This window comes from Dermacentor andersoni, chromosome 9 (assembly GCF_023375885.2).
Source record: "Dermacentor andersoni chromosome 9, qqDerAnde1_hic_scaffold, whole genome shotgun sequence".
Taxonomy (NCBI): Eukaryota; Metazoa; Arthropoda; class Arachnida; order Ixodida; family Ixodidae; genus Dermacentor; species Dermacentor andersoni.
The window spans coordinates 64,923,939-64,948,856 of NC_092822.1; the positions used below are offsets into that span (position 1 = coordinate 64,923,939).

Consider the following 24,918-nt stretch of genomic DNA (forward strand, 5'->3'; position numbering starts at 1 on the left):
CTCAACAAGAACTGCCAAGCATGTGCGAGCCATGGTAGCCACGTAAATCTTCCCTTACCATCAATCACATTTGGAGTCCAATAATCCACATGTTTTCGACGACCTGCATACGACACGTGCCGCCACAGCTCATTCCACACAGCTCGCAGATCAGCACAACACAGCACTGCAGATCACAACCCACCACACCACGCCACACCACAGAGCTGGCTCAACGTGCCAAGTGTACAGTCGTGTTCACAAGGTTGGAAACCATGGGAGTGCGTGGCAAATTGCATGCGAGCACCGTCTGACAGCGTGGTTCCTGCTGTCGAGTGTTGCAGTGTGCGTGTACATCGATTCTTACTGGCTGGCCTGCTCGTTCGCTTGGTCCGTGCCAATGCACGTGCCGTGCACTGGAATTTGCAGTCGCAGCGGCCAATAGTGCTGACAATGAAGCAGCGGCACAGCTCGAGCTCCACGCTATTTCCAAATTATAGAAGTGCCTGCTCGCACTGGTGCTATCTTCAGCTGCCAAGCATTGACCATTTCAATGCTCATAATAACAGAGAACACTACTTTTTAACTTTTATCCCCGCACGCAGATCTGCTGTGACTGTCTGAGACACACTGCTTGCACTTTCTGCAGAGTGGACTGTCCCTGCACAAACCGCTGTCGTTGGCAGAACGTCGTGATCAAAAAGTACTATTCACAGCACCTGTTTTGCAGCACCAGCACTGCCAAGCATGGCACGAAATTCAAAATAATGGATGCACACACGGTAACTAAAAGGAACAGTGTCCTAGTTATTCCCATTAAAATACAGGAAAACCATCATCAGGGTGTCTACGAAGTTGACATTTCCAAATTCCCTGAGTTTTCCAGGTTTTCCCCGAGTGCCTTTGCGAAATTCCCTGAGTGATGCAGAACTATGTTTTATGTCAAGACAGGCTGGAGCCAAATCGCCCGATGCTGTCACTCTTTAGTAAGCATATGAAAAAACATTTTTTAAAAGAACTGACTTAATCCAATTTGAATACTAAGAAGTAGTGTTTATGTTATTCAAAAAAAAGAATAGAATGGAGGGATTAGTGAAATGCACAGCAAATAAAATGTCTTCGAAAGAAATTGCAAATAGAGTCAGACATTCTCAAATAGAAATAAAAAGAAGATGCATACAGAAGCAAATATCTTCGTATATGAGCTATTTATACCAACTGATAGCAAGCTCAGTGGTATGAAGCCCAAATTTTGTCACAATTGAGAGTCTCTCGACAGCTCGTAAGTCAACCTTAACTGTCCTGACATACTCTCAGCCTGCGCACGACGCCTCAGTGTTGTGTTTCGCTGCTTTAAAGAGTTTATTTTGGTTTCTATGAGGGACACCTGCATCTCGGCGTTAGCCAAGAGTGTTTTTTGAGCTCAGGCTCCTTCAAAGCGCTCGCATACTTCATTCCCCTTTCATTCCTCAATGTGTCGGTCCTTTCTCTTCACGTGCTCCTTTTGTCGTACGTTCGCACTATGGACCATTTGAAGCATACTCTAGGGGGTCCAATTTTTCGGACCCCCTAGGGGCCGCGAAAACTTCCACAAAATCAGGCAGTCCGAAAAAATAAATGCATGTCTTTTACTGCTCTCAAGGACTCAAATCGACACAGGTACGTCTGAAAAAGCTCTGTCACTACACTTATTAGGCATAGCAGTGCTCCTACTGTGAAAGGAGCGGGCGGGTGCATGCATATAAAATTAAGGAATACATACTGTGTCCCGTGACAATTGCCCCTTCCTACGCTTGTTAAGCTTCACCGCAATACTTTTGCTATTGCTTCACCGCGTCACACAACTGTAGTGAGGCGAAACTAACTTTCAGGAACCAGCATTATAGAATGCGGCGTGCTTTCCGAGCTTCGAAGCCAAAATTATTGCTGACAGCGGAGAAATGAAGAAACATGGCAACGAACGGCAAGAAGCTCAATAGCGAACGTCGAAGCAGCGAGGCGTGGCGTTGCCGCAATGGTGGCTACAGCTGCCAGCGGATCTGCGTGCGATAACGCCGGTTCCAGGCGGCGAGGTAATCAAAATGGCAGCGGTGCTGGCTTTGATTAATGCTGTTTCGGACCTGCGGTCATGCAGAACGTCCTGAAAATCGGACGGCAAAGAGTTCTTGCGTCCGAAACTTCAGACGTTCTGACACATTTACTCTATGGGGTACGTGGTGGTGCTGCGAAGCCGTCCAAATTATCGGGAATCCGGAAAGTCGGTCGTTGACTCTACACTCTATGAGTACGTGGTGGTGCCGCGAAGCCGTCCAAATTATCGGGAATCCGGAAAGTCGGTCGTTGACTCTACACTGGCAACTCCTCCAGCCGACAACAGGGCATCAAAGACGATTCGTTACGATTCCTGCCTGTTACTCGAGCCAGCATTACCGCGACTTTCGACCCTTTCAATAAAATTGCAGATAATTTTCCCTGATAGAGGCACAAATTCCCCGAGTTTTCCCTGAGTTTTTCCAGACTACTAAAAATCCCTGAGAATTCCCGGTTTTCCCGGTTGGAAGACACCCTGCATCATTTACGTTAGCCACAGCTCCCACGACAGCTTTACTTCTTCTGGCAAACAACAGCAGTTTGTGCAGAAAGCGACCCACTCTGCAGGAAGCACTAGCGGTATTTATCGCCCAAGCAGCCATGGCGGATGCACCAGCAGTGCGAGCAAGCGCTTCCACGATTCAGAAATGGCATCGAACTCGGCCGTAGGGAATCGTGGCTGCTCCGCAGCTGCATTGCCGTCAGCACTACTATTGGCGACGATCACTGTCAATTTTGTTGAACGGCAGGCACATTAACTCTGAGTGAACAGACAAGCCAGCAAGTCAGTAAGGATGAACACATATGAGCACTGCAACACTTTAGACAGCAGGCATCCTGACACCAGACGGCGCACGCAGGAAATCCACTATTCACTCCTATGGTATAACTTATGAGCACAAGTGTACAATCTCAAAAAAATATTATTCACACTCCACATTTTCTTGATGTAACTGCTACTGAACTATACAAAGGACTGTGTATCGGTGCTATATCTGAGCAGATGAAAGGGAGTATTTATTGCATTTATGAGCATACTAGCGTGTTATGTGTCAACACATATTGCAGGCCACATGCGTCGTCTGCAGAGAACAAGCGCACACAATGCAGTCAATGTAGTAAGCCCTGTATCAGGCAGTCAACTGCACTGAAATTACTGCTCGACAGCTTTTCTGACACTGAGTGTAAATAAGACGTGTACTGTAAACCAGAGTCAGCTTCCTCAGATACATGACCGCTACCTGCCTTCAAACGTGCAAGGATGTAACATGAACTATGAATAAAGCCGTAAAAGATATCTTGTCAGCTTTAGCCGTCGTTTTTACACCAAAAACTGATGCAAAAGGCAGCGTGACTGCCAGTAGCAGTGCGAGGCTAGAGTTTCGACAAGTGCTGTTTGTGCTGTCGGCACACACACACACACACACATGCACACACGCAGACTGCTGCAGCACCTCTGTGCAAACACGGACTTTATAAATGTGACATTTAGGTAACCAGAATATACAAAAAAAGCATGCCTCCATGCCCTCCATGGCTGCAGGCAACAGCAGACGACAAGCACAAAAGCTGACTATTATAACATTTATTCATAAATTTTGACATTGAAAATACTGCAAATCTTTCATGGATAACTCCACAATAAGGGTAAACTACGTATCATATTTACTCAATTCTAACACACACTTCTTTCCTGTAACATTTACTATGACATGCGCTTTAAATCTGAGCATGAAACCAAAATTGTAATGGTGACAAGCTATTTTCATTGGCATTGAAAACTTCTGTAATCTAATCCAATCTGCATGTCACAGTGGGGGTGCTTTACTGGATACTGTCAAATTCTACCACGTTGTGAATTTGTTATCTTGCAATCTCCAATTGGCTTAGAAGGCAGCTACACCTTCGCTCACTGGCTCAAAACACCAACTGATGGGACTTCCCAACTTATCGGTGTTCGACAGTTTCAGCAGGACAAAACTTGCTGCACTTGGGAGGCCGCATTTAGTGAAGTCGGCCACTGTGCCACGTCTCTGGAAGGTGCGCCAGCATGGCCGAAAACGCTTGCGACACGAATTCCTTGCCGAAACCAGCTGCACATCACCTATCGAGCTGTGCTGTTTCATCTTGCCGGTGCACCAAACATTCACTTACCCTCGTACTCACAGTACGTGAAACCTGCACGAGTTTTTTTTTTTTTCTCTTTTTAGAGTGCAGCTCTTAAGTACCCTTTCTTGCGTTGTGTGCCAGTGTGGCTCGGCGGTGGCATTATACCTCGTAACAGAGCGAACGAGCACAGGCGAAAGATGAAAGCGAATACGGAACGCAGCGGCAGATGTATGAAGAACGGTCAAGGGGGAAAGTGGAGGAGGAGTGGAGGAAAAACGGCCTGTGCATGCGTCGTGTGGGTGATGTCGTCTGTGCTTCTGAGGGCTACGCTAGTCTGCAGCATCAGCTGCTGAGGTCAGTCTGCGATACCGGCGTGTGTGACTCGTATCGCTGCTCCCGCAAGGGGTGAGGGCGAGCGGCTACAAGTAAGGCTCGATGTGACGTTCCTTGGGTGCTGTCGCCGCTGAAACCGGTCACACGATTTCCATGTGGCGAAGAGCCACTCTCATCTTTTGCGGAACGAAAGCGTGCGAAGAAAAGCGTAGTGCCAAGCAAGACAGGCTGTGCGGCGATGACGGCTACGATATGGCGCCAGAGTAGCGCGTACTGTCTGTATGGAAACAAAGCGCGCTACTCACAGTGCTCCCTTCCTAATATAAACCTATATAATCATAATACAAAACATTGACATGCAAAATGAAAACACGCATAGAGTTGCACTCAAATTTCGCATTAGGGAGTATTGTAATCATCAGTGAATTTTTTACTAGCTTTAAGAAGTGCATAAAGTGGTATAGTAGTTAGCGCATAGTTATAGTTATTTGAAGTATGGTCTCTTGGCTTACAAGTTGAACCCATACATTCACTTCCATAAAAATCATTTTTGGTTCTTGTTTCTTTGAAGTTAGTCCTCATTAGCGATCGGGTGTAAAAAATATGACACTTGCTCAATAATTTTTTTAACACTAACAGTGCTTCACGATTGTTATGAGTGTTGTTGAACGCATTTATAGCCAACCTTCGTGCAAGTACACAAAGCAAGCACAGAGGCTGAGTAACGTATAAGTAGTTTTGTAACAAACCCTACTCACAGATGTAGGTAAATGCACATCAGGAGCTGAAACAACCCACAAACAGCTACAGCTATAAAACTCCTTAGTATCTGCACAGATCGTTGATGCATCAAAGACCACAGGTTGGGTAGCCCCTCCCACCAACTTATGCCTTGGTTACAACACCCAGAGACCCAGTGAGCTTGTCGAAAGTGCTCAGCTCCCAGCATCCACAGCAGACATGCACCACATGTTGCGAGTCTGCCCAGGAACAAGTTTTACTTGAAAGAGAAATTCAAAGAGCTGCAAGCTGCAAGCTACAAGCTAATTAAGACTAACAGTTACGTGCACTGGCTAAAAGTACTACCGATTTCTACATGAGGAGAGTCTTCATGCTTTCATGCATTCAACCAGAGTTAAATTTCAATATAATGAAGTCGATAAAATTGGCAATTTGCTCTGCTATATTGAAATTTTGTTATAATGAACTTCAATCTTTTATGGAAATAGGTACTGTTGCCAATGAATTTTCCTTTCACGAAAGGGGCTGCAAATTTTCCAAATAATTGACCAACCAGAAAAAGCAAGTTTGAACGTGAAAAAAACATAATTTTGTCGAATTAAAGAATCAGAAAGCCGGGTTTTCACATAGGTGGTATGAAGCGAAGCCAGCCACGCATTCTTGTCCGTGCTGCCCCCCGAGGCTGACAGTGTCACGCGCATTGGGACGATGTTATCATAAAAAGCACTGGCAACATGAAGCGAATGCTCCCGTTTCTGTCTCGCTTCAACGAGTCTCCGAAACTCGAGATTATGCAACCTCCAGCACTAAACGCGTGGGAAGACAGTGCATAATGCCATGCCATCTCAGCACACCCACTCTTTACACCTCGCTAGAATAGCAGCTTGGGCTTGTTGATTTTCCATCCTGCTGTTCACAGCGCAAAATGTAGACGAGAGACAAGACAAGAAGGCACCACAGCACTTGTTGCGTCTTCTTGTCTCGTCTCTCGTCTACATTTTGCGCTGTTAACAGCAGGCTTTACACCTGCAGCAGATTACCTCGAAAACACGTGCAAGCCGCACATGAGCTCAGGCTCAGCCATGCCCAGCCACAGCCACCCTTGAAGATGAGACAGGCAGCAGCCTACCCTCCCCCACTTCTTTATATCAGGAATGTTGTTATATCGAGGGTTAACCATACTACATACTCATGTCCCATGCTGACCTGCCAATCTTAGAATACAAACATACTACAGCCAAAGCCAAAAGGTACTAAAATGTGGTGAAAAATACTAAAATTTGCTTGATTAGTCAAGTTGCTGGCTGTCAGGTAAAGGGTCACAGGCTTTGTTCTCTAGGGACACGGGACAGGCACTGGTACCTCATAGTTGCAGCTAGGTTGATCAGTGCCACAGACGAACAGAAACATTCATGACGTTTATGAAAGAGTCGCTTAACGGCGACAGAAATTTCAGTTGCCACTATGGAGATATATCTCTGTGTACATCAACTGGTGCTGCACACACATGCTCGTAATTCAATGGTAAAGCACTGGTGCTCACAGCCCAGTATTTATCTGATGGCAGGGCTCTCCAGATGGAAACTAAGCGGCGGAGTGGTTTAAACTTACTCTCACAAACTGGCTCATTGCCAGACCATGTGGCATCGTTCTGGCATCTGCGTGTAGCATCCCCACGCAGCGTGTAGGGCTGATCGCAGGTGTACTGGATCACGTCGTTTTCTCGAAAGATTGGCATCGATGGGCTGACCTGGCCATTGGCAATGGGAGTGGGCTGTGGGCACACCACCTCTGAAACAACAGGAACAGGCATGCATTTTTTTTTTTTTTTTGCGGTCATAGTGGCACACAAAGGAGAATGGTTGGACAGAGCCAGAGGCCGCCGAGCTGAAAAAAATAAAGAAACAAAGCTTAAGGCTTACTGCAGACATACAGAGAAAAAAATTCGGGCAGACCTCGTTTACGATCACTATCCAAGTATGCAAATAGCCAAAATGCATCATGTATGAGGCGTGTACTGTAGCTGGCCCCTTTTTTGCATGCTTTCCCTCTCGACACGGTGTTCCTTCTGGGGACAGCACAGTGAAGCCTGCAGTGCACGCCCAGTGGCACAAACACAGGGACCCACATTTTTAGACTACATTAACTGTGGGGTTGACATTTATTTTTTGTGGGATATGGGGATAGCTAGATGGCGGGAGAGAAAACTGGTCTGATAACACCAAGAATGCTATTTGCGTTAAACAAAGACGGAAAGAAAGAAAACGGAGAAAGAAAATGTCTGATGCTTGTTGAGAAAATTAAAGTGAGAAGTGCACGGCAATGAAGTACAACACATATCAAAATACATTTAAAAAGCCCCTTGCCAATCCACATCAGAAATTACACTGGAAGTTGTAAAATAGTTAAGCCTCAATATAACAAGGCAGGCAAAATCAGCAATTTGCTTCATTATATCGTAATTTCGTTGTATTGAAATTTGACCTTTCATGCAATTAAGTACAGTCGCTGATTGATTTTCCTTACACGGAAAGGGGCGCAGAATTTTCCGAGTTATCAGGCAATCAAAAAAAGCAAATTGAAATGAGAAAACAATTCATTTTGCTGAATTCGGGAGTTGGCGACGAATGATATGGTTTCGTGCCACGTCGACAATACTTTCACATCGGCGGTACAAATTAAGCGAAGCCAGCCACACTTTCGCGTGCACGCCATCCCTGCGGCTGATAGCATCGCCCGCACTGGGACGACACTATCATGAAAGGCGCCCGAAGCAGGGAGCGAATCCTTCGTCTGCCCCTCACTCCAACGAGTCACCGAAACTTGAGATTACGCATCTCCCAATACTAAAGGCGTGGGAAGATGGCTTACATGGTGCCCCACCTTCCCGGCACGCCCACTCTTTGCACACGTGGCAGATTACCTCAAAAGCAGGGTGCGCGGCTGCGTGTGCGCTCAGCCGTGCTTACAGCCATGCCCAGCCACAGCGGAGACGCGTGCCTAAAATTGCAACGTGTGCCAACTGCATCCGGCCCCCCTTGCACGCCCCTCGCACGCACTTCATCGAGATACCGCAAACTCGCTCCCCTCCCTCTGCTTTCCCTTTGCTCGTGCGGGAAGGCGGCACTCGTGATACCACCATCTTTCTTGTCTCACCTTCGCACAAAGTGCGCGGGGCGTGAAAGGATCTTATCGCACTTTATACGGAACATGATGAGAGTTTACTTTGGCGGTCCCTCTTGTCGCGCTGCGGTCGCTTGTGTCGTGCCGCACGCGATTTGAGAGCAGAGTTTGCATGCACCCGCTTGTAATTCAATCGGTTGACCACTTGTGTCCGCGGAAGTTTCCATTTATTGTCTCGGCATTCCTTTGGGGTGGAAGCGAAATTTTGTTATACTGAAATTGCATACACACTTCGTTATATTGAGGTTCTAAATACATGGCGTTCTATGGACAAGAGGTTATGAAAAGTTGAATACTTCATTACATTGAGAATTTCATTATATCTAGGTTCAGCTGCACTGTCATAGGACTGTTCTACCAAAATAATTTTTCATACACGTTCGTTATTAGAAGAGATAGAAGGAATTTAAATGTTTGCACGCCATGCTGCCAGGAAAGTAGCTCTCCTGCCAACATAGACACTCTTTGCCTTGACTAGCACTCGCAAGTGACAATCCCTCCCTGCCTTTTCTCATAGGCAGAGCGGTTGGACCATGCGATATTCACATCATGAGCACCATCTCTCTTTCTTTTCTTTTCTCCGTTTGGCGCACTTACAGCGGTGGTTTTGCACATCCTGCATTGTATGATATACCAAAGACACGTGTCGTAATCGGTCACATTGCAGGCAGTGTGTCTTACACAGAGCCATTTGTACGTATGGCCTCGGCTATATGGCAGGATACGGGGCTTCCTCGAGAGGAAGAATATGCAGGTGGTTGTATCGTATGCAAACACGATCGTCAATGCATGATTTACACAGCGCCCACACCTAAGGAGAGGGCCCTTTAATATTACGTACGCCTATCATATTTTCTTCCATAGCTTGTTGCACGGTCCTTAGACTCTTCTCAAGCTACCCGGTTAAGAGGAAGCTTTAGTTCGGGCACAACTGCAACGCGGCCTATTCAAATACATGTAAAACGCATGAAATGCTTTTCTGAGATAACCGCTGGGCCAATTTTAATGAAATTTGTGTCATTTGAGAGAGAAAGTTAAATTCTAGTCACTTTGGAAGCAGAATTTCGATTTAGGAATTGAATTTTATTGCAGAAATTTTCAAAAATGTGAAAAATATAGAAGCACGAAGTACACAAGTTAATAGCTCTGCATCAAAAACAGATATCGTGGTTCTGTAAATGGCATCCATTAGACCATTAAAAGCGGATAAATTCGATATGTCAATTTATATATTAAGTGAATTTGTTAGGTTAGGTACAATGGTTCTGCAAAAGCTGCATTTACACATTACTAAATTTTTTTACATTCATGTATAACATATCAATTTTGCTAACTTTAGGTGTACTATCATATGCAATTCACAGAATTCTGATATCCTTTTTCATTGCCGAGTTAGACATTTGTAATCTTGACAGTTTCGTTTTCTTAAAATTTTCTATTTTTGCCAATTTTTAATAAAACATTTACGATCTAAAGTAAAACATTGGAAACCAATAGTCACTAGATATTAAGCTCTTCTTTTAAATGCAACAAACCTCGTCAAATTTGGTGCAGCGGTTGCCGAGAAAAACGAATCCTCCTTTTACATGTATTTAGATAGGAGCAACTGAGCTAAAGCTTCCCCTTAACCTCCAAGTTTCTACCCCCCAAGCGAGTGTCGGCGGAAAGCAATGAATGTATGCTTTTCAAGGCTAACAGAAAGCTGCCGGTCATTACTTAGGAGTGCCTGTCATACACCACACTCCAGCCCATTTTTATTCTTTTGGAAGCTTCCCCTCGTGATCCGAGACCTCTGCGACTAATTAGCCTAAATATATGCACCCTTGAACAAATTCAAAAGGCCGACAGCCAATCGCATTTCGGAATGTCGGCCATTAAATAGCTGAACTAACATCAAGTTTTCCCTTGGTGATGCAAAATACCTACTGGCACACTCAAATTGCAACACTATGTTTTCCTGCACCACACGGAAGCCAGCCACATCTGTGCAAAACTGCAACGACTTTCCTTGCAAACTAACACCTCAATTCTGCTCTCCACAAAATACTTGCACTTCAATAGGGTGTTTTGGAGTACTTGCACACTACTAAAGCATTTCAGAATAGCAGCCCCATCTGTTTGGGACCCCAAAGGGCTTTGTGTACACCGACTACGGAGGATGTAAGAGACTTAGAGTGATGTAATTATGGTTTCCACCTTGTGCGGGCTGTTGGAAAGCAAAGCAGCATGATAAACAATAACGTAAAAGAAGATACAGAAAATACTTCTGGCATAGATTGTTTTTTTAATAACAGTTGAATGATAATACTCGTAATGCCAAACAATTCACTGCACTTATTCTTGAGCGACTAACCTAAATGCCAACATCAGCCAAGGCAATAGACAGGGTGCTCAAACCAAAGCCTTCCCATTTCAGGCCTCTAATCTCCAACATCACAGTGATTTGGTGTCATTAATGTGACCAGAAAGAAAGCAATAGTCTACATATCATTTAATGCCTACAAGCATTACAAGTTCATTGGAAATCACGTCCAGTGCTGGGTGGGAGCCATTGCTTTGACAAGTGCTGCCTTTTTTCTTGACACAAAGCCTCTGGGGCAAGTCTGGGGCAGCCCATTATAATTAAACAATGCCATTTATATCCCATGTATGCTCAGTAGCGATGTTGCCAAAACATATGGGGTTCCTAGGTATTTTAAAAACCCTGTGAAAACCCTGTGAAAATCTTGTGATACTACCACGTGGACAAATCTTCAACCCACATGACCAGTGCAAAAACTATGAGGAACATTGGTTATGGTATCTGGTGAACGTAACCCGACGTCTGCCAGTCCTTGCTCTACTACCAGAAAAATTTCTGTGGAAGTAGCCAATGTGAGCAACATTAGCAAGTTCGTGTTTTGCCATGACTTTGTATTTTCATTCATATTTTCGCAACACAATAAAAAGAAAAAGAATTCGGGGTCATATTTTACAATGAGGTTTTACAGAAGCTTTATAGTTCAGGACTCCTCCAGGTGATGCTAAATGCCCACTTCCTTTACAAAAAAAAAAAAAAAAAAAAAAAGAAGAAAAAGAAAGAAAAGAAAGAAAGAAAACAGAAAGAAAAGAAAAGAACGAGAGCTGAAAGAATGGTCCTCAAATTACTGTCGAAACACCATGCAGTTTGTCAAAGAATGCAGAAGTCAATGTGTGACAGCACCTCAAAAAGCTATCAATTAAAAAACGAACTTCTCATGGCACAGTATTAAGAGTAAGCTATTATCTGCGGTGAGCATGTCTTGTTGAAAGCTACACCTAATCACCTTTCTGGGCATTTGATGTCAGGGCAACTTGAATGTGTGCCTGGATGCCATGAAAAAAACATTACGGGCATTTAGGTATCCCTAAATGAATGAATTCGAAAGCAGTGTGATGTCTCTCTAATGACACCTCGGACTCGTTCAGCTCCAAAGGAGCTGAGTGCAGCTACTGTACCGAGAACTCGAAATCGAAGGTTTGTCCATTGAAGCGCACAACAGAACTCACCAAAATCACCATACCGACGGGCAGCGCCGCGATGCGAGGTGCTATATATAGACCGGTCACACGGTTGCCACTTCCTGGCAACTTCAGCTTATGCAACCGTATTCTTTACTGGGAAACGCTAGCAGCTTTCTGGTTCTTTTTTTTCTTTCCCCCACACGGCCGGCACTGCCGCGGATGCGCAGAGCTGAGCTCCATCTGGTGGTGCTTCAACGAACCCAGCGCCTATGCGGCGCGTGCCTCCTCTGGATTGGCTGTGATCACATAACTATTTGTACCATCTCCGCGGATGCTGCCAGATTTTCCACTTCATGAGTTATATAATGCTTTTGCATTAAAAAAACATGCATACTGTTCACAGGCAACTTCGATGACATGCTGCATGCAGTTTTAGTGAACTTTCACATTTAGCTCTAACATGCTGCTCCAAACACTTCCAAACATTGCAGCATGCACTTAGAAATAATATTTTTTAACTGTTACCTTTTCTGCCCATGTTACTTTTCAAACGTCTTACTTAGAGAGCAAAAAAAGAAAAAGAAATATTTTGCACTCAATTCAAAACTTGAAGCCTGTATTTTTTTGTTATTCATATTCCATTAGAAAATTTTACCACTACAAAATGCATAGCCATTTTCAATGTTCAGTTGCAGTTGATGCAGGACTGCTATAACAACCATATTTCTTTTAATGATTGATTGTGGTGGCAGAGGGCCCCAAACCAATTCTAAAATATAAATTTATTATTTCTGGGGTTTTAGGCACCAAAACCATGACCTGATTGTGAGGCACGCCGTAGTGAGAGACTCCGGAATAATTTTGACCACGTGGAGTTCTTAAGGTTCAAAAAAAAATTATGTTAGCTATGTTATTTACTCTTACATAAAATTACCCTCCCACAAAACCAAACACGGCACCCTTACACACAAAAATGCCTAGCAAGCCAGAAAAGACGAAAAGAAGAAATGAGGGGCGATGTCGCCTTGAAATTCTCGCATCAGCTTGCCATGATGCCACAAATTTTGATGGCACCTGCCCGTGCCTAGTCAAATTTTTGCCAGTAAAAATTCTGCAGAACATTTACTGAACCACAATGCTAAAAAAAAAAATACTTTGCAATCCACGTCACACATTGATGTACCGGCCCAGCAGTTCTGGTGCGAAATTCAACAGTGAAACCCTGACTGTCATTTTCTCTTATAATAACCAACCTATTACCGCGAAATGAATGAACATAGGGCTCTTCAATACTTCATCAATCTACTCTGATTAAGTTTTTCTCCTTCAGTGTCCCTTTAAAGGTGCAACCAAAGCACAGACGAACATTTTCACCTTTCACCCCCATTGGAATGCACCCACTGCGGCTGGGACCGAACCTGCAACATTGTGCTCGGCAGTGCAATACCATAGACACTGAGCTACCGTGGCGAGTAACGACTAACTTTAACCACACGGAATTCTTTCGTGCACATTCTAAGCTCAGCACACAAGTGTTTTTGCACTCCACAGCAATCAAAATGCTGCAGGGGTAGCCGGAAGTCGAATACCCCTGTTACACTGGCACACCAAAGCTCGTTCGAAGCAAAGGAGCACAAAGCTTTCAAGGAAGCATTAGTTCAAGGGAGTTATATCGGTGTTACACATTCTCCGTATAAGCTTTTAACTACAGCTGCAATGTGCCGTTGGCGCATGAGTAATCTTGAAAGCGAATAAGAAACTTGTGTACAAATACGCATTAAAATGCATTTAAACAAATGTTATTTTCTGAACTTCATTTCGGCATCACTCTGAAGTTGAAAAACGAATTATGCGCATAATGACGTTGTTACTTTGCCAAATACAGGATGGTGTGATGTTGGCCCCACTGTGCGCCACTGTGTAGCTAGCTTGTGCTGGCAGGTTGTTCTCGGTGCTCTTGCTAGGCTCTCGTAGCTATTGGCTACTGTGAAACTTGTTTCTTCACAGATAAAAGCTGAATATCTTGAGTAATAAAGGGAATATTTTTTTCCACTCTATACCTTCTGGGAACAAGAGTATTCCCTAAAGGAGGATGAGGCACATAAAATAACTATTCTTTAAAGGAATTTCAATGAAATTCGCACAGTTGATGTATTTTTACCAGCTGATTTCAAAAACGCAACGATTTTTTTTATGATAATTTTTTCATGAAATCCAGTACAGGATGTTTCTTGTTAAGGGCCTAATTAAATAATTAACAGCAACTTGCATGGGAAAGTACAGCACAAGCAATCGATTCTAAATGTTCACAGTGTGTCATAAGCTATAAGTCTTCATTTTAGGCCATTTTGAAGCAAAGTTATAGGTTGTCAAACTTAATGACAAAAATATGCCCAACTAGATACTTTTCTAGTACCACTGAACAACTGAGCAACTACAGCAGACAAATGTTGGCCTGGTCAGCAAGCTGAGACTACAAAGGACAACGGGCACTCTTATTACTAACCTACACACTTGGGCGCCTGACGGCTCCATCTGCCACTAGACGTGCAGTAGACTTGGTAGCTTGGATCCCACTTTTGGTCGTCGTGCGTCACCAAGTGGTAGCCCGGGTTGCAGGTGAAGTTCACAAAATTAGGGAAGTTAAACACGGGTGGGTTGACTGCCCCATTTCGACAGGAACCACCCGGGCACGGATGACCGCAACTTACAGCTGCAGGCAGAAGGAAGACACAGGTAAAAGTCTTGAAGAAGGGGCCCTAAAAGAACCCTTTAAACAAATCTGCACAGAACTGGTTTGTTTGTTTGTTTGTAGACAATGCTTTCATGAACACGTGATCCAAATATCGTTCCTATACACAGCGTTCCAACTGATGCTCCTGCAGCCTGCAATTAAAGTGACAGCTTGCCTTTTCTTTCAACATTTCAAAATCACCGCCACTGTTACTGTGGAAGCAGTTATAAGCTCAAAAAAGGGTTTGCCATGGCCATACGCCGCCCTTTATATTAAGCCGCCAATGAAGGCTGCCATCGTGACGCCGACCACTTGCCTCATTCTCAGTTTTGCCCTTGCCATGGCGAGAAGAAAAAAACCTCTGCAGGTGCAGACCAATCCGAGCAACTCGTACATCAAGGACAAAGAAGTTGTGTAAGGGAATGTTCACGCCCCTCGAACGTACAACAATGCTGCACCTCAGGGGCAAAGATCGTCTCAACAACATCCTCGCAGGTAACCTGGAAGGGCCGGCGATGATTGGGCTGAGGCCCCCTAAGTTAGCAGCAGGGGGGGGGGGATCCTTTTCGATATTCAATATTTTCGGATATACAGTTAAATAATGTGCTATTAGATATTTGCTTTGACTTGAATTTCAGCATTCAAAGTTTTCTAAATACAGTTAAACCTTACTATAACGAAGCCGCATCCAATGCAACAGTAGCATTGTTATACATATCTGATATTCATCATGAGCATATATTTGCTTGCAATGCTGATATCAAAGATATTATTGAACTGAATTGAAATCTGGGATTTTACGTGCCAAAACCACGATTTAACTATGAGGAATTACGTATTGGGAGACTCCAGATTAATTTTGACCACCACGGTATCTTTAACGTGCCCCCAATGCACAGGACGTGGGCATTCTTGGATTTCGCCTCCATCAAAACGCGGCTGTCGCAGCTGGGATTCGATCCCGTGACTTTGTGCTTAGCAGCGCGACACCGTAGCCCCTAAGCCAACGCGGCGGGTAAAGATAGTGTTACAAGGTATTTGTGTATAAACCAACATTGCAGCAGCACCTGGCAGACAGACAGACAGGCAGAAACTTTATTAACATCATTAAGATGATGATGGGAACATAGACAAAAAGCCTTTCATAGGCTTTTTGTCTTGTTATTGCCTTCTGAAAGGCAGCACAAAGAAGACCCCAGACGAGCTATTGGTCGGCCATACTGTTTCAACAGCCTTGTAGCATATTGTAAACATAGTCTCTCATCCTTATTACCTCCGTGCAATCCCCAGGACTATATATTAAATTTACTTCATTAAAAATGATAATTCGTCATATCCATGTTTGTTGTGTTGAGGTAAGACTGTATTCAAACCGAACGAAGATACATATTTTTCCACACACAAGGAGCACTTTAATTACAACACACTGGAAAGAAAAAGAAAGGAGATAAAAAAAAGCCTGCGCATATAACTTGCTTAAATAACTTCCTACAATGCTTGAATTTTGTAAAAGCAGTCCCCATTCGTGGATGCACAAATTGTCCACATCATAGCTTCTGCCAGCTGCTCTGTTCCCAATCTCCTCAGCCACACTTTGTTTCTTAAGCCTTCCCTGGGTAAACAACTTTTGTGGTATACATACACATTTTATTAACGATCATTTACATTTAGACACAATAAATAAGCTGCAACAAACTTGGAACAATAAAGACTTGACAAGCAACACAGCTTTAGATTAGAGTAACTTTTGCAGTGACTTTGTTACTGGTTTCACCTGCTTCAGGGTCTTGTCTGAACAAACTTGCTTACAACAAGTACTACCGTGGCATATAGTGTCCTGCGGCGACATAAGAGGGAGGTGCCACAACCATCTTTCCTTTTGCCTGCGTTCTTTGCCATCTTGTGCAACGCCTGACTGCTATTTGGCCATACTTGGCACTAGCGCCACAAGACATCAAATTTATGATTCATCATCAGCGCCACCGCGTCTTTAAAATGATTTAAAACATTCTCGCAAACATTTGTTGCAATAGTTGATGCGACATTTGTAAAATCATAGAAAGACCCTGAATCTGTAAGCCACAAAATATTCAGCAGAGGTGGTGTGCTTTCCGTACTCCCACTCACCCTTGCACACCAGATTCCTTGAATCATACTCCCATTTGTCGCCGCGGCAGGTGGCATTCGGTACGTGGGGTCCTGAATACAGGCCGGAGACGGTGTAGCCATTTTGACACTTGTAAGGAGCGATCTCCCCATCCTTGAAGGTGTTCTTGAAGGCCCTCGTAGTGTAATTGCCTTCATAGTGAAGCGTGTCCTCCGTCAGGTCATCCCAGCTGCAATCGGCCACTGCAAGAGAAAGGCAGAGCGCATCTCAATACACAGCCGAGTCATTATGCTGCAAAAGAAGCACAGAACAAAAGAACATCGACAATGATTGTCAATTTGTGCGATAACCAAATGCTTTTAGGAAGCAATGACTTTATTGAGGATCTGTCCATCGGCGGAAGCCAGCAGAGCATTTTACAACTTCACGGTGGAATCCGGCATCCTCCGCATGGTGGAAAGTGAAGCACCTCTACACGGCTGGCCTACTACATTTTGCAATCCCCATATCCCTCTACCCTTTAGGCCAGTGAGCCATCCTTAGTCAATGAAGCTTGATGATCATCATTAAAGAACTGATGTGTTTGAAGGCACATATTCGTTGCAGTGAGGATATTTAGGTAGCTTTTGTGGTTTCAACACGTAATTCCGTAGAGAACAGAGCCGTTGACCAGCACATCTGCAGTGATGCACAAAAGCCAGTCCATCATGTGCGCGTTGTCTCCGGCGCAAGTGCCAGTGTGGAATGCGACTGCCATCCTCCTCTCTTGTAACTGCCACAGACAGTCAGGGCGACAGAAGAAAAGGACAGCTGTTTTTCTCAGGCCCACCACCACAGCATCTAAAGCTTCAGATGCCCCAAACAGCTCAGGCAACAGAACTTGCATCTCGAAGAGCTATAAAAGCTCGTGCTTAGCGACGCACGCACCCTGCAACTAGGTCGCGCAAGAGCATGCGCCCTTTGCATCGGCACCTTTGTATTGGCAGTCTGACCGCCGCCAAAAGCCAACCATAACGGAAACAGGGGAAAGAGCGAAAGAGAGCTATTTGCTATTAAAGAATTAAAAGCCATCAAATCGGGCTCCTGGTGCCATTGATAACAAAGACAGCCGTTTCCTCCCCTTGGCTGTTGCTGCAACCTGCTATTCATCAAAGCTTTTGTCCTTGGCTTGGCACTACAGCATGCACTGCCCGCACCATGCTCTTTGAATTGACGACACCTTGCAGGAGCCATTTCAGAGCAAGTTAACTGTTCTAGAAGCAAATTCTGGGCTTTCACATGCCAGATACCACAATCTGTTTATGAGGCATGCCGTAGTGGGGGACTATGGACTGATTTTGACCACCTAGATTTGTTTAATGTGCCCCCCCAAACACGTAACCAAGGGGGGGGGGACTCGGGGGGCTCGCCTCCCCCCCCCCCCCCCGAAATTAAGACGCACACCCCTCCCCGCCCACGCCACCACTTCTCACACACATTCCTAAAGCGCCACCAAATCAATGTTGAGACTTGACATCTATTCGGCGGGCAACATTCTGCTGCCTTTTTCACTCTTTCTGGATGGCGGTAGTTATCGGCGTCTCCTGGGATGTGAAGGCCAGTTTACTCATCAATTGGTGCCTGCACAATTAACTCCAGATGCATTCAGTTGTCACCGTCAATTCAACGGTCACGCGCATCGTTGTTGCTTCGTTAGTTCAACCTTCTTCGTTTAAACTGATCCAGGGACCAGGAAAGGGATTCAGTTCGTGGTCAGCTGGTCTGTATGCATGTGGAACGAGTTGCGGCCAGAGAAAATGCCGATTGCGTTTAACTTTTCTTTTTGTTTCATTATTCCATCGAGTGATGGCTCGCTGCGACGCTGACAGATCCTCCTAAGCATATACGTATGATATCGGTTAGATAAGGTGGAAAATAAAATAATGTGAGACAGCATCCATCATCAAGTCCTGTAATAACCCTTAAACTCATAGGCAATATGACTGTCACCTGTTAACTCGTCTGGTTTTTCCCTAATTGTACAGCTCTTTTCGTGCAAGATCGCCAAATGGAAACAAGAGTCGCAAGGATTTGAGAAGTTAAGCAATCTACTAAGGGAGAGAGCCAAGGCAACAGCCAAACAGGTAGGAAAAGTGAAAATTAACTAATTTAACCATTGTTTATTAACATATTGATGGATCAACATCTTTTTATTTAAAAAGAAAGTAGAGAAAACGCCGCCGGAAGTGAAGGACAATTCTGTGTGTTCTGAATGACGCATCTACACTTATCATTCGAGCCGCCTAACGTAGCCACTTCTCTGCTGTGTTTATGTAGGTATTTTTCTAACCTTCTGCGGCGGGTGCAGTACGTGTAGAATCGCAGCTTCCTGCACTATACGCGGTTGTACACGACTGGTGGCCACGCATCGTTACGTAACTTCCCAAATAACAATATGAGTCGGTTGTGGCACTTAACTTGTTAGAGTAGTAAACGAGGGATCCAAAAGAACTGTGATTGTTCGCAAATATATATTTCTCTATAATTCTTCCAGAGCTAATTCTAAATACCCTACTATAGTCGCATACAACTTAAGCCCACAATGAAGCCCTGCCCACGCCCTCATAATTGCCATCCGCTGTTCCTCAGTGAGGCTGCAAATAATTTGTACTTCAAACTTTTTCTGTTACCCAGATAAGACAGTAACTAAAAAAATAAAATTATTAGCGCGGGATTTTATGCCTTTTCCTTCGCCTGTTATAGTGAAATGGCGAATGCCTAATTCTTTATTGAACTAAAATAACATACTTGCTTCGCTACAACTATATGTTGTGAAGTTTCACTTCAGTTGGGCAGTGAAGTTTCATGAGTAAAACGGGTTCAGCAGTGAAATGAACTGCGCCGCAGACTTTTGAAGAGCGAAATGCTCAGACTCCATACATTTTGTCCACGTCTTTTGCACACCTCATTGCTTCCGCCAATGAAAAGACTTCAAGAACAGCAAACACTCCGGAGGTATCAAGTACGACGCCATTTTGAAAAGGCCGCATGACGACAATTTTGTTTGCTTCTGCGATTGGCTGGCGGAGTAACACAACTCCGCACGGTATGTGTGCCTTTGTTGCCAACTGCTCTATTTTTTAGTTCTATTCTACTAAAGTAATCTTCATTTTACACTTTAGCTTCTTTACTTGTTCTTGGCAGTGTTCTTCCTGCGCTTCTTTCCTGCGCGAGTCCATTGGATGTGGTTCTTTGCAAAGGAGAGGTGTATCGCACAGGTGCACCTGTTAAATACGGCTTATTTCATTTCTCTTTTGTGGATTTACGCATTTTCTATCGCGAATGGTGGGCGTTATTCACATTTTACTAGTAAAGGCACCCTCCTCAATTGCATAGAAAAGTCACCTTGGTTACTTTGGGCTCACAAGTGGAGTGCAAAGTCACCTTTTTCCCAAACACCATCTCCTCATCCTTTTGGGGCAGCCGGTGGTGGCCCCTTGATGTCAGCGGGCAGAGTCATTTAGAGCACTGCCATATGTCATTCGCTGACATAAATAAAAAAGGGTGTTTGGATCAGTGCGCTTCTTCCTGCTGTTACATTGTATATTTATTGATGCCATTTACTAAATAGACTGAAGTAAGCAAAAATATATGTTTCGAATTTCGACAAGAATTATATACTTCTGGAATAAGCCGAGTATTGTCTGCTCACACTTGGCTGCACCCGCCCGCGCCGGAATTAAACTTCAGCCACACTGCTCAACGGTGTTGTAGCCGTTGGGTCTCACTAATTTCGGTTGTTTTGAACACTCAACTAGCCTCGAACCACGCAAAACTGAAGGTCAGACCACACATATGCTTGCCAGCACACGCCCACTCCTGGCAGCTCCTGGATAGATGACTTGGCAGACATGGCTTTGTATTGAGCTATTGACAGTGCTTCTAAATATGCAATTCGGATGTGGCTACTATCAGCTGGCCCAGCTGCTGCAGGCCAAAGCCTGTCCGCACCACACAACATGGCCAGACTGGAGCACACGAGCACCAGTATGCACTCCAAGCCTGTTTTGCATAGCAAATGCACTACAGTTGCATGTAGCTGCGTCTGCTACATAACACAGATATTGCAGACACCGTAGGTGGCCGTCTGATGCTCCACCTACTTTCTTCACACGAGAAGTGACACGATAGAGTGTTGCGCTCATAGACTCCACCCCATTCTCAGCCCCAACTCACTCAAGGAGACGTTCTCTTTCATCAACTTCAACCAGAGGTTGAATTGCCCCCCAATTTCTTTTGTGTCCTGTTCCTCGTACACAGCTTCAATGAATACAATGCTAATCTGCCAAGTTTGCCACTCTTCTACCATCAACAGCATCCAGCAGCAGTACGGATTTTCATATTTGCAGTCAGATGTAAGGGTCCTGCTCTCAGTTGCAGGCACAAACACCACCACATGAAAACACTTGCCAGTGCATTAAGACAACTGCTCATGAGGACCACAGTTTCAAGAGACTGAATTAGTATCGGCATAACATTTTCAACATTTTATTTTTGTTTTCAGGTTCTCAACCTTGAAACCCTAGAAAATATACTGGCAGGCCTTGGAACGCCTCAAATAATATGCTAAAATAGCTTCCCTATGAACCAGTTTAGGTTCTATTTCCCAGGAGGTCTATGTTAATAAAAATCAAATTCTGGGGTTTTACATTTCAGAAACACATTCTGATTGTGAGGCACGCTGTAGTAGGGGACTGCCGGATTAATTTTGACCACCTGGGGTTCTTTACCACGCACACAATACATGGTACACAAGTGTTTTGGCATTTCAGCCCCATAAAAACGCAGTCGCAGCAGTCGGGATTTGATCCCACCACCTCAGCTTAACGCCCTAGCCACTAAAGCCACCACGGCAGGTGGAGGCGTACGCGTCGCGACGCCATGACTCGAAAGGTAATCACATGGGATCGGGACATCGCAACGGTTTGGCATTCGTTCCAGCTCACTCGGTGATTTGTTGTACTACTGCTCGTAGCATGGCCTAATGCAGGTGGCATAGGAGATGACCGAGCCAAACCGGAGCGAGCAACGTAACTTCACATGTTCTGCACCACGTTTATTGCACCTTCAGAACCGTGGAAAGTGCAGAGCTAAAGAATAGATTACGAATGCTTAGTTTTTCAGTAAGTTTTGTCTAGTTTTCAAAATGTGGTCCCCATGTATGGCTGTTTGGACTTGTTGGTACAGCGTATTGGTGAATTGCATGCAGATATAGACAACAACAAAAAATATGAGACAACAGATGTATGCTTGTGACCAGTGTCACTTGTGTGAGATCCCTGAACATGTCATTTATTCTTACCTGGTTAACTTTCTTGAAGCTAATTCTTTTTTTCACATCTGGTCAGCATGGTTTCAGGAAGACATTCTATTGAGAAACGCAATTAATTTCATTTACTCATAAACCCTTCATAGCTCTAGACTTGGCATTTTATATTGATTGTGTGTTCTAAGATTTCTCTAAAGCTTTTGACGTTGTCTGCCATGAAACACTTTGTCTTAAGCTGAGTAAACTAAATCTTGACCCTAACATTCTTGCACGGATAAAAAAATTTTTGTTAAACCGACAGCACTTTATAACTGCTAATGGCTACGATTCTTCTCTCTGTCCCGTCCTTTCAGGAGTGCCCCAAGGTTCTGTCCTTGGGCCCCTTCTTTTTCTAATTTACATAAATGGTTTACCTGATTGTATTAACTCTTCTATTAGGCTTTTTGAAAATGAATGTGTTGTATATTGCATGGCCTTCTCTGATACTGACACATCACTACTACAGACTAACCTTAATAATATTTCTGATTGGTGTAACACATGGGAAATGAAACTCCATGCGACGAAGTGCAAATTAATGAAAATTTCTCTCAAACGTTCCACTGACGCATGTAAGTATAACATAAATGGTCCCCTGTCTCGGAGAAGTGACTATCTACAAATACACAGGGGTCCACATTAATTCTAACTTGTCTTAGCAATGTGCATCTTGGCCACCACAAATTAATTATATTGTCCGCAATGCTAACTGCATGTTTGGGTATCTGCGCCATAACTTTTCAATGGCCCCTTTTTATCTTAAATTCCTTTTTATAAAACTTTTGTTCATTCCAAACTAGAATACGTATCAGCTGTGTGGGATCCATTTACTGAAAGCCTTAGTCACTTTGAAGCTGTACAAAATCGTTGCGCTCGCTTCATTTTTTCCAACTACTCCCGTCTATCTAGTGTTTCACCTATGAAAACATTGTTTCCGTTTCTGTCCCTTTCCTTGTGCAGGAACATAGCATGTCTCTCCTTATTTCATAAGATTTACTACCCTAACCCTCGTGTTAAGCAAAAATTTCTTTCCCATCCTTCATATCTCGTATTAACCACGGTAATAAAGTGTTTGTTCCTCGTCACACTAACCAACACTTTCATTCTTTCATTCCTCAAACTTGTAATGATTGAAACCACTTGCCCACCTCCACTGTATTTATTACGGACCCCAGTGACTTTAAAAATGCACTTGAATATGTTACCCGATATTTGCTTTGTGTTCTTTTTTATATCTATTGTTACCACTCTCTTCTGTAATGCCCTGCAGGCCCTGATGGTGTTCAGATAAATAAATAGACAAAGAACTTGTTTTACTACAACACTTGACGCATATTGAAATTTGCAGCACAGATCAAATCGGAAGTGGTTCAGGACATATGAGAGACACTTTAAATATTATTATTGCCATCAGTGGTTTTGCTTTCAATGCAGTATCTTTATCACGCAGAACTGTGCACACAGTGCCCGAAGAGGTTAAGTGCAATTTTGTGACTATAAGTAGATTACAAGGAGAAAATGAAGACGATACTTCCATCTCTTGAATTTCCCGCTGAAAGCCCATCGCTTGCACATCAGCACGATGTCAGATTGCAAAGTATATTGTGTCGTGTTTATGCCATTGTAGTTCGATTAACTTGCCAAATTGAGTCTTTCCTTCGTCTATGGCGCAATGGAGTCAACTTTTTTCGACAAAAATCACACTAGGCCCGGCCAGATGCCATCAAAATTCGCGCCACAGCAAGCTGGTGTAGAAGTTTAAAGGCAGCACTGCCGCCCGCCTTTCGTTTTTGTGCCTTCTCTGGCTTGAGTATCCTCTCACGGTAAGAGTGGCTTTCTTGGCATTCTCGAAAGGTAAGCTTCTAATATAGCTCAAACTTAATTTTGCCTTTACAGTGTACATTTAGGAGAAGCATACGAAGCTGGAACTTACAATGCGTCATGTCCGCGGGCTTCAGCAGGCAAAGGGGCAGACAATACTGAAGCACGGTTTTATTTCATGGCAGCGACCTAGCAGCTTCAAAACAACATGATGACGGACAGACGGTTACAGGAAGAAAACGCCTGCACCGGGACAGCGGCAGGCACTTATATACGAACAGTGAGCAAGAAGAGTGGGTGGTGATACGAGCCGTGTGACCGAGCAGAATGATATGTAGCATCATCCCGAGAGGATATGCATAGATATGCCACACAATGTTGCAGGCATATATCCCTCCTTTATTTTGACAGCTAAGCAATGGATGCTACACACTCTTTAGCTGACAGGGCAGGCGTTATAGTTTCTACCTACTCATTTTCATAAATTATAGCCCCCCTGATGAATGCCATAACAAATTGTGGCACGTTGAAATTGTGGCAACGTGCCTTACTGCACGTTGCTGTTACTTGTAAAAATGTGTTGCATTTTTTGCTTGCCCCTGTATCACTGAAGTCCGGCTGTGCAAAGTGAGCATTCGAGAGAGTTCGTTGTCAAGCCCAACCCTTTACATGGGAGGGCGGCTTAGTGGAACCTTATTTGCAATGCGTACATGATGTCAACTTCAGCATGATGCACATGACGTTGTGAGGTCTCAACACTGCCCTTGGGATAAAGGAATAACAATGCAGTAGTGCAAAAAATCCCAAGGGAATTTACTGCACCTTTCATGCAACAATGCCAGCTAGCTGAATTACTACTAATAGAACATGTCGATGGCAAATTGAGGAAGTCCAGCTCATCACAACAGGATATCGAGCGAATATGTTCGCCTCCATGCTGGACACCGACGCCTAATTGTTCAAACAAGTGTGTTCATTCATCCTGGTGTC

The 24,918-nt window shown here is 44.1% G+C and overlaps 1 protein-coding gene across 5 annotated transcripts in view; it reads right to left on the minus strand.

Moving 5' to 3' along the window:
* LOC126528159 (P-selectin-like) overlaps window positions 1–24,918 on the minus strand; it is a 71,252-nt gene that overhangs the window by 37,015 nt on the left and 9,319 nt on the right. For 3 of the 5 annotated variants that reach the window (XM_055069155.2, XM_055069158.2, XM_055069156.2), the window contains exons 3-6: window positions 16,781–17,002; window positions 14,426–14,632; window positions 6,865–7,044; window positions 59–103 (exon numbers count right to left, since the gene is read on the minus strand). In XM_055069155.2, the coding sequence (XP_054925130.1) occupies window positions 59–103; window positions 6,865–7,044; window positions 14,426–14,632; window positions 16,781–17,002 (654 nt within the window). The remainder of the gene's footprint in view (window positions 1–58; window positions 104–6,864; window positions 7,045–14,425; window positions 14,633–16,780; window positions 17,003–24,918) is intronic. The other 2 variants (XM_055069159.2, XM_055069157.2) reach the window with 1 other exon arrangement.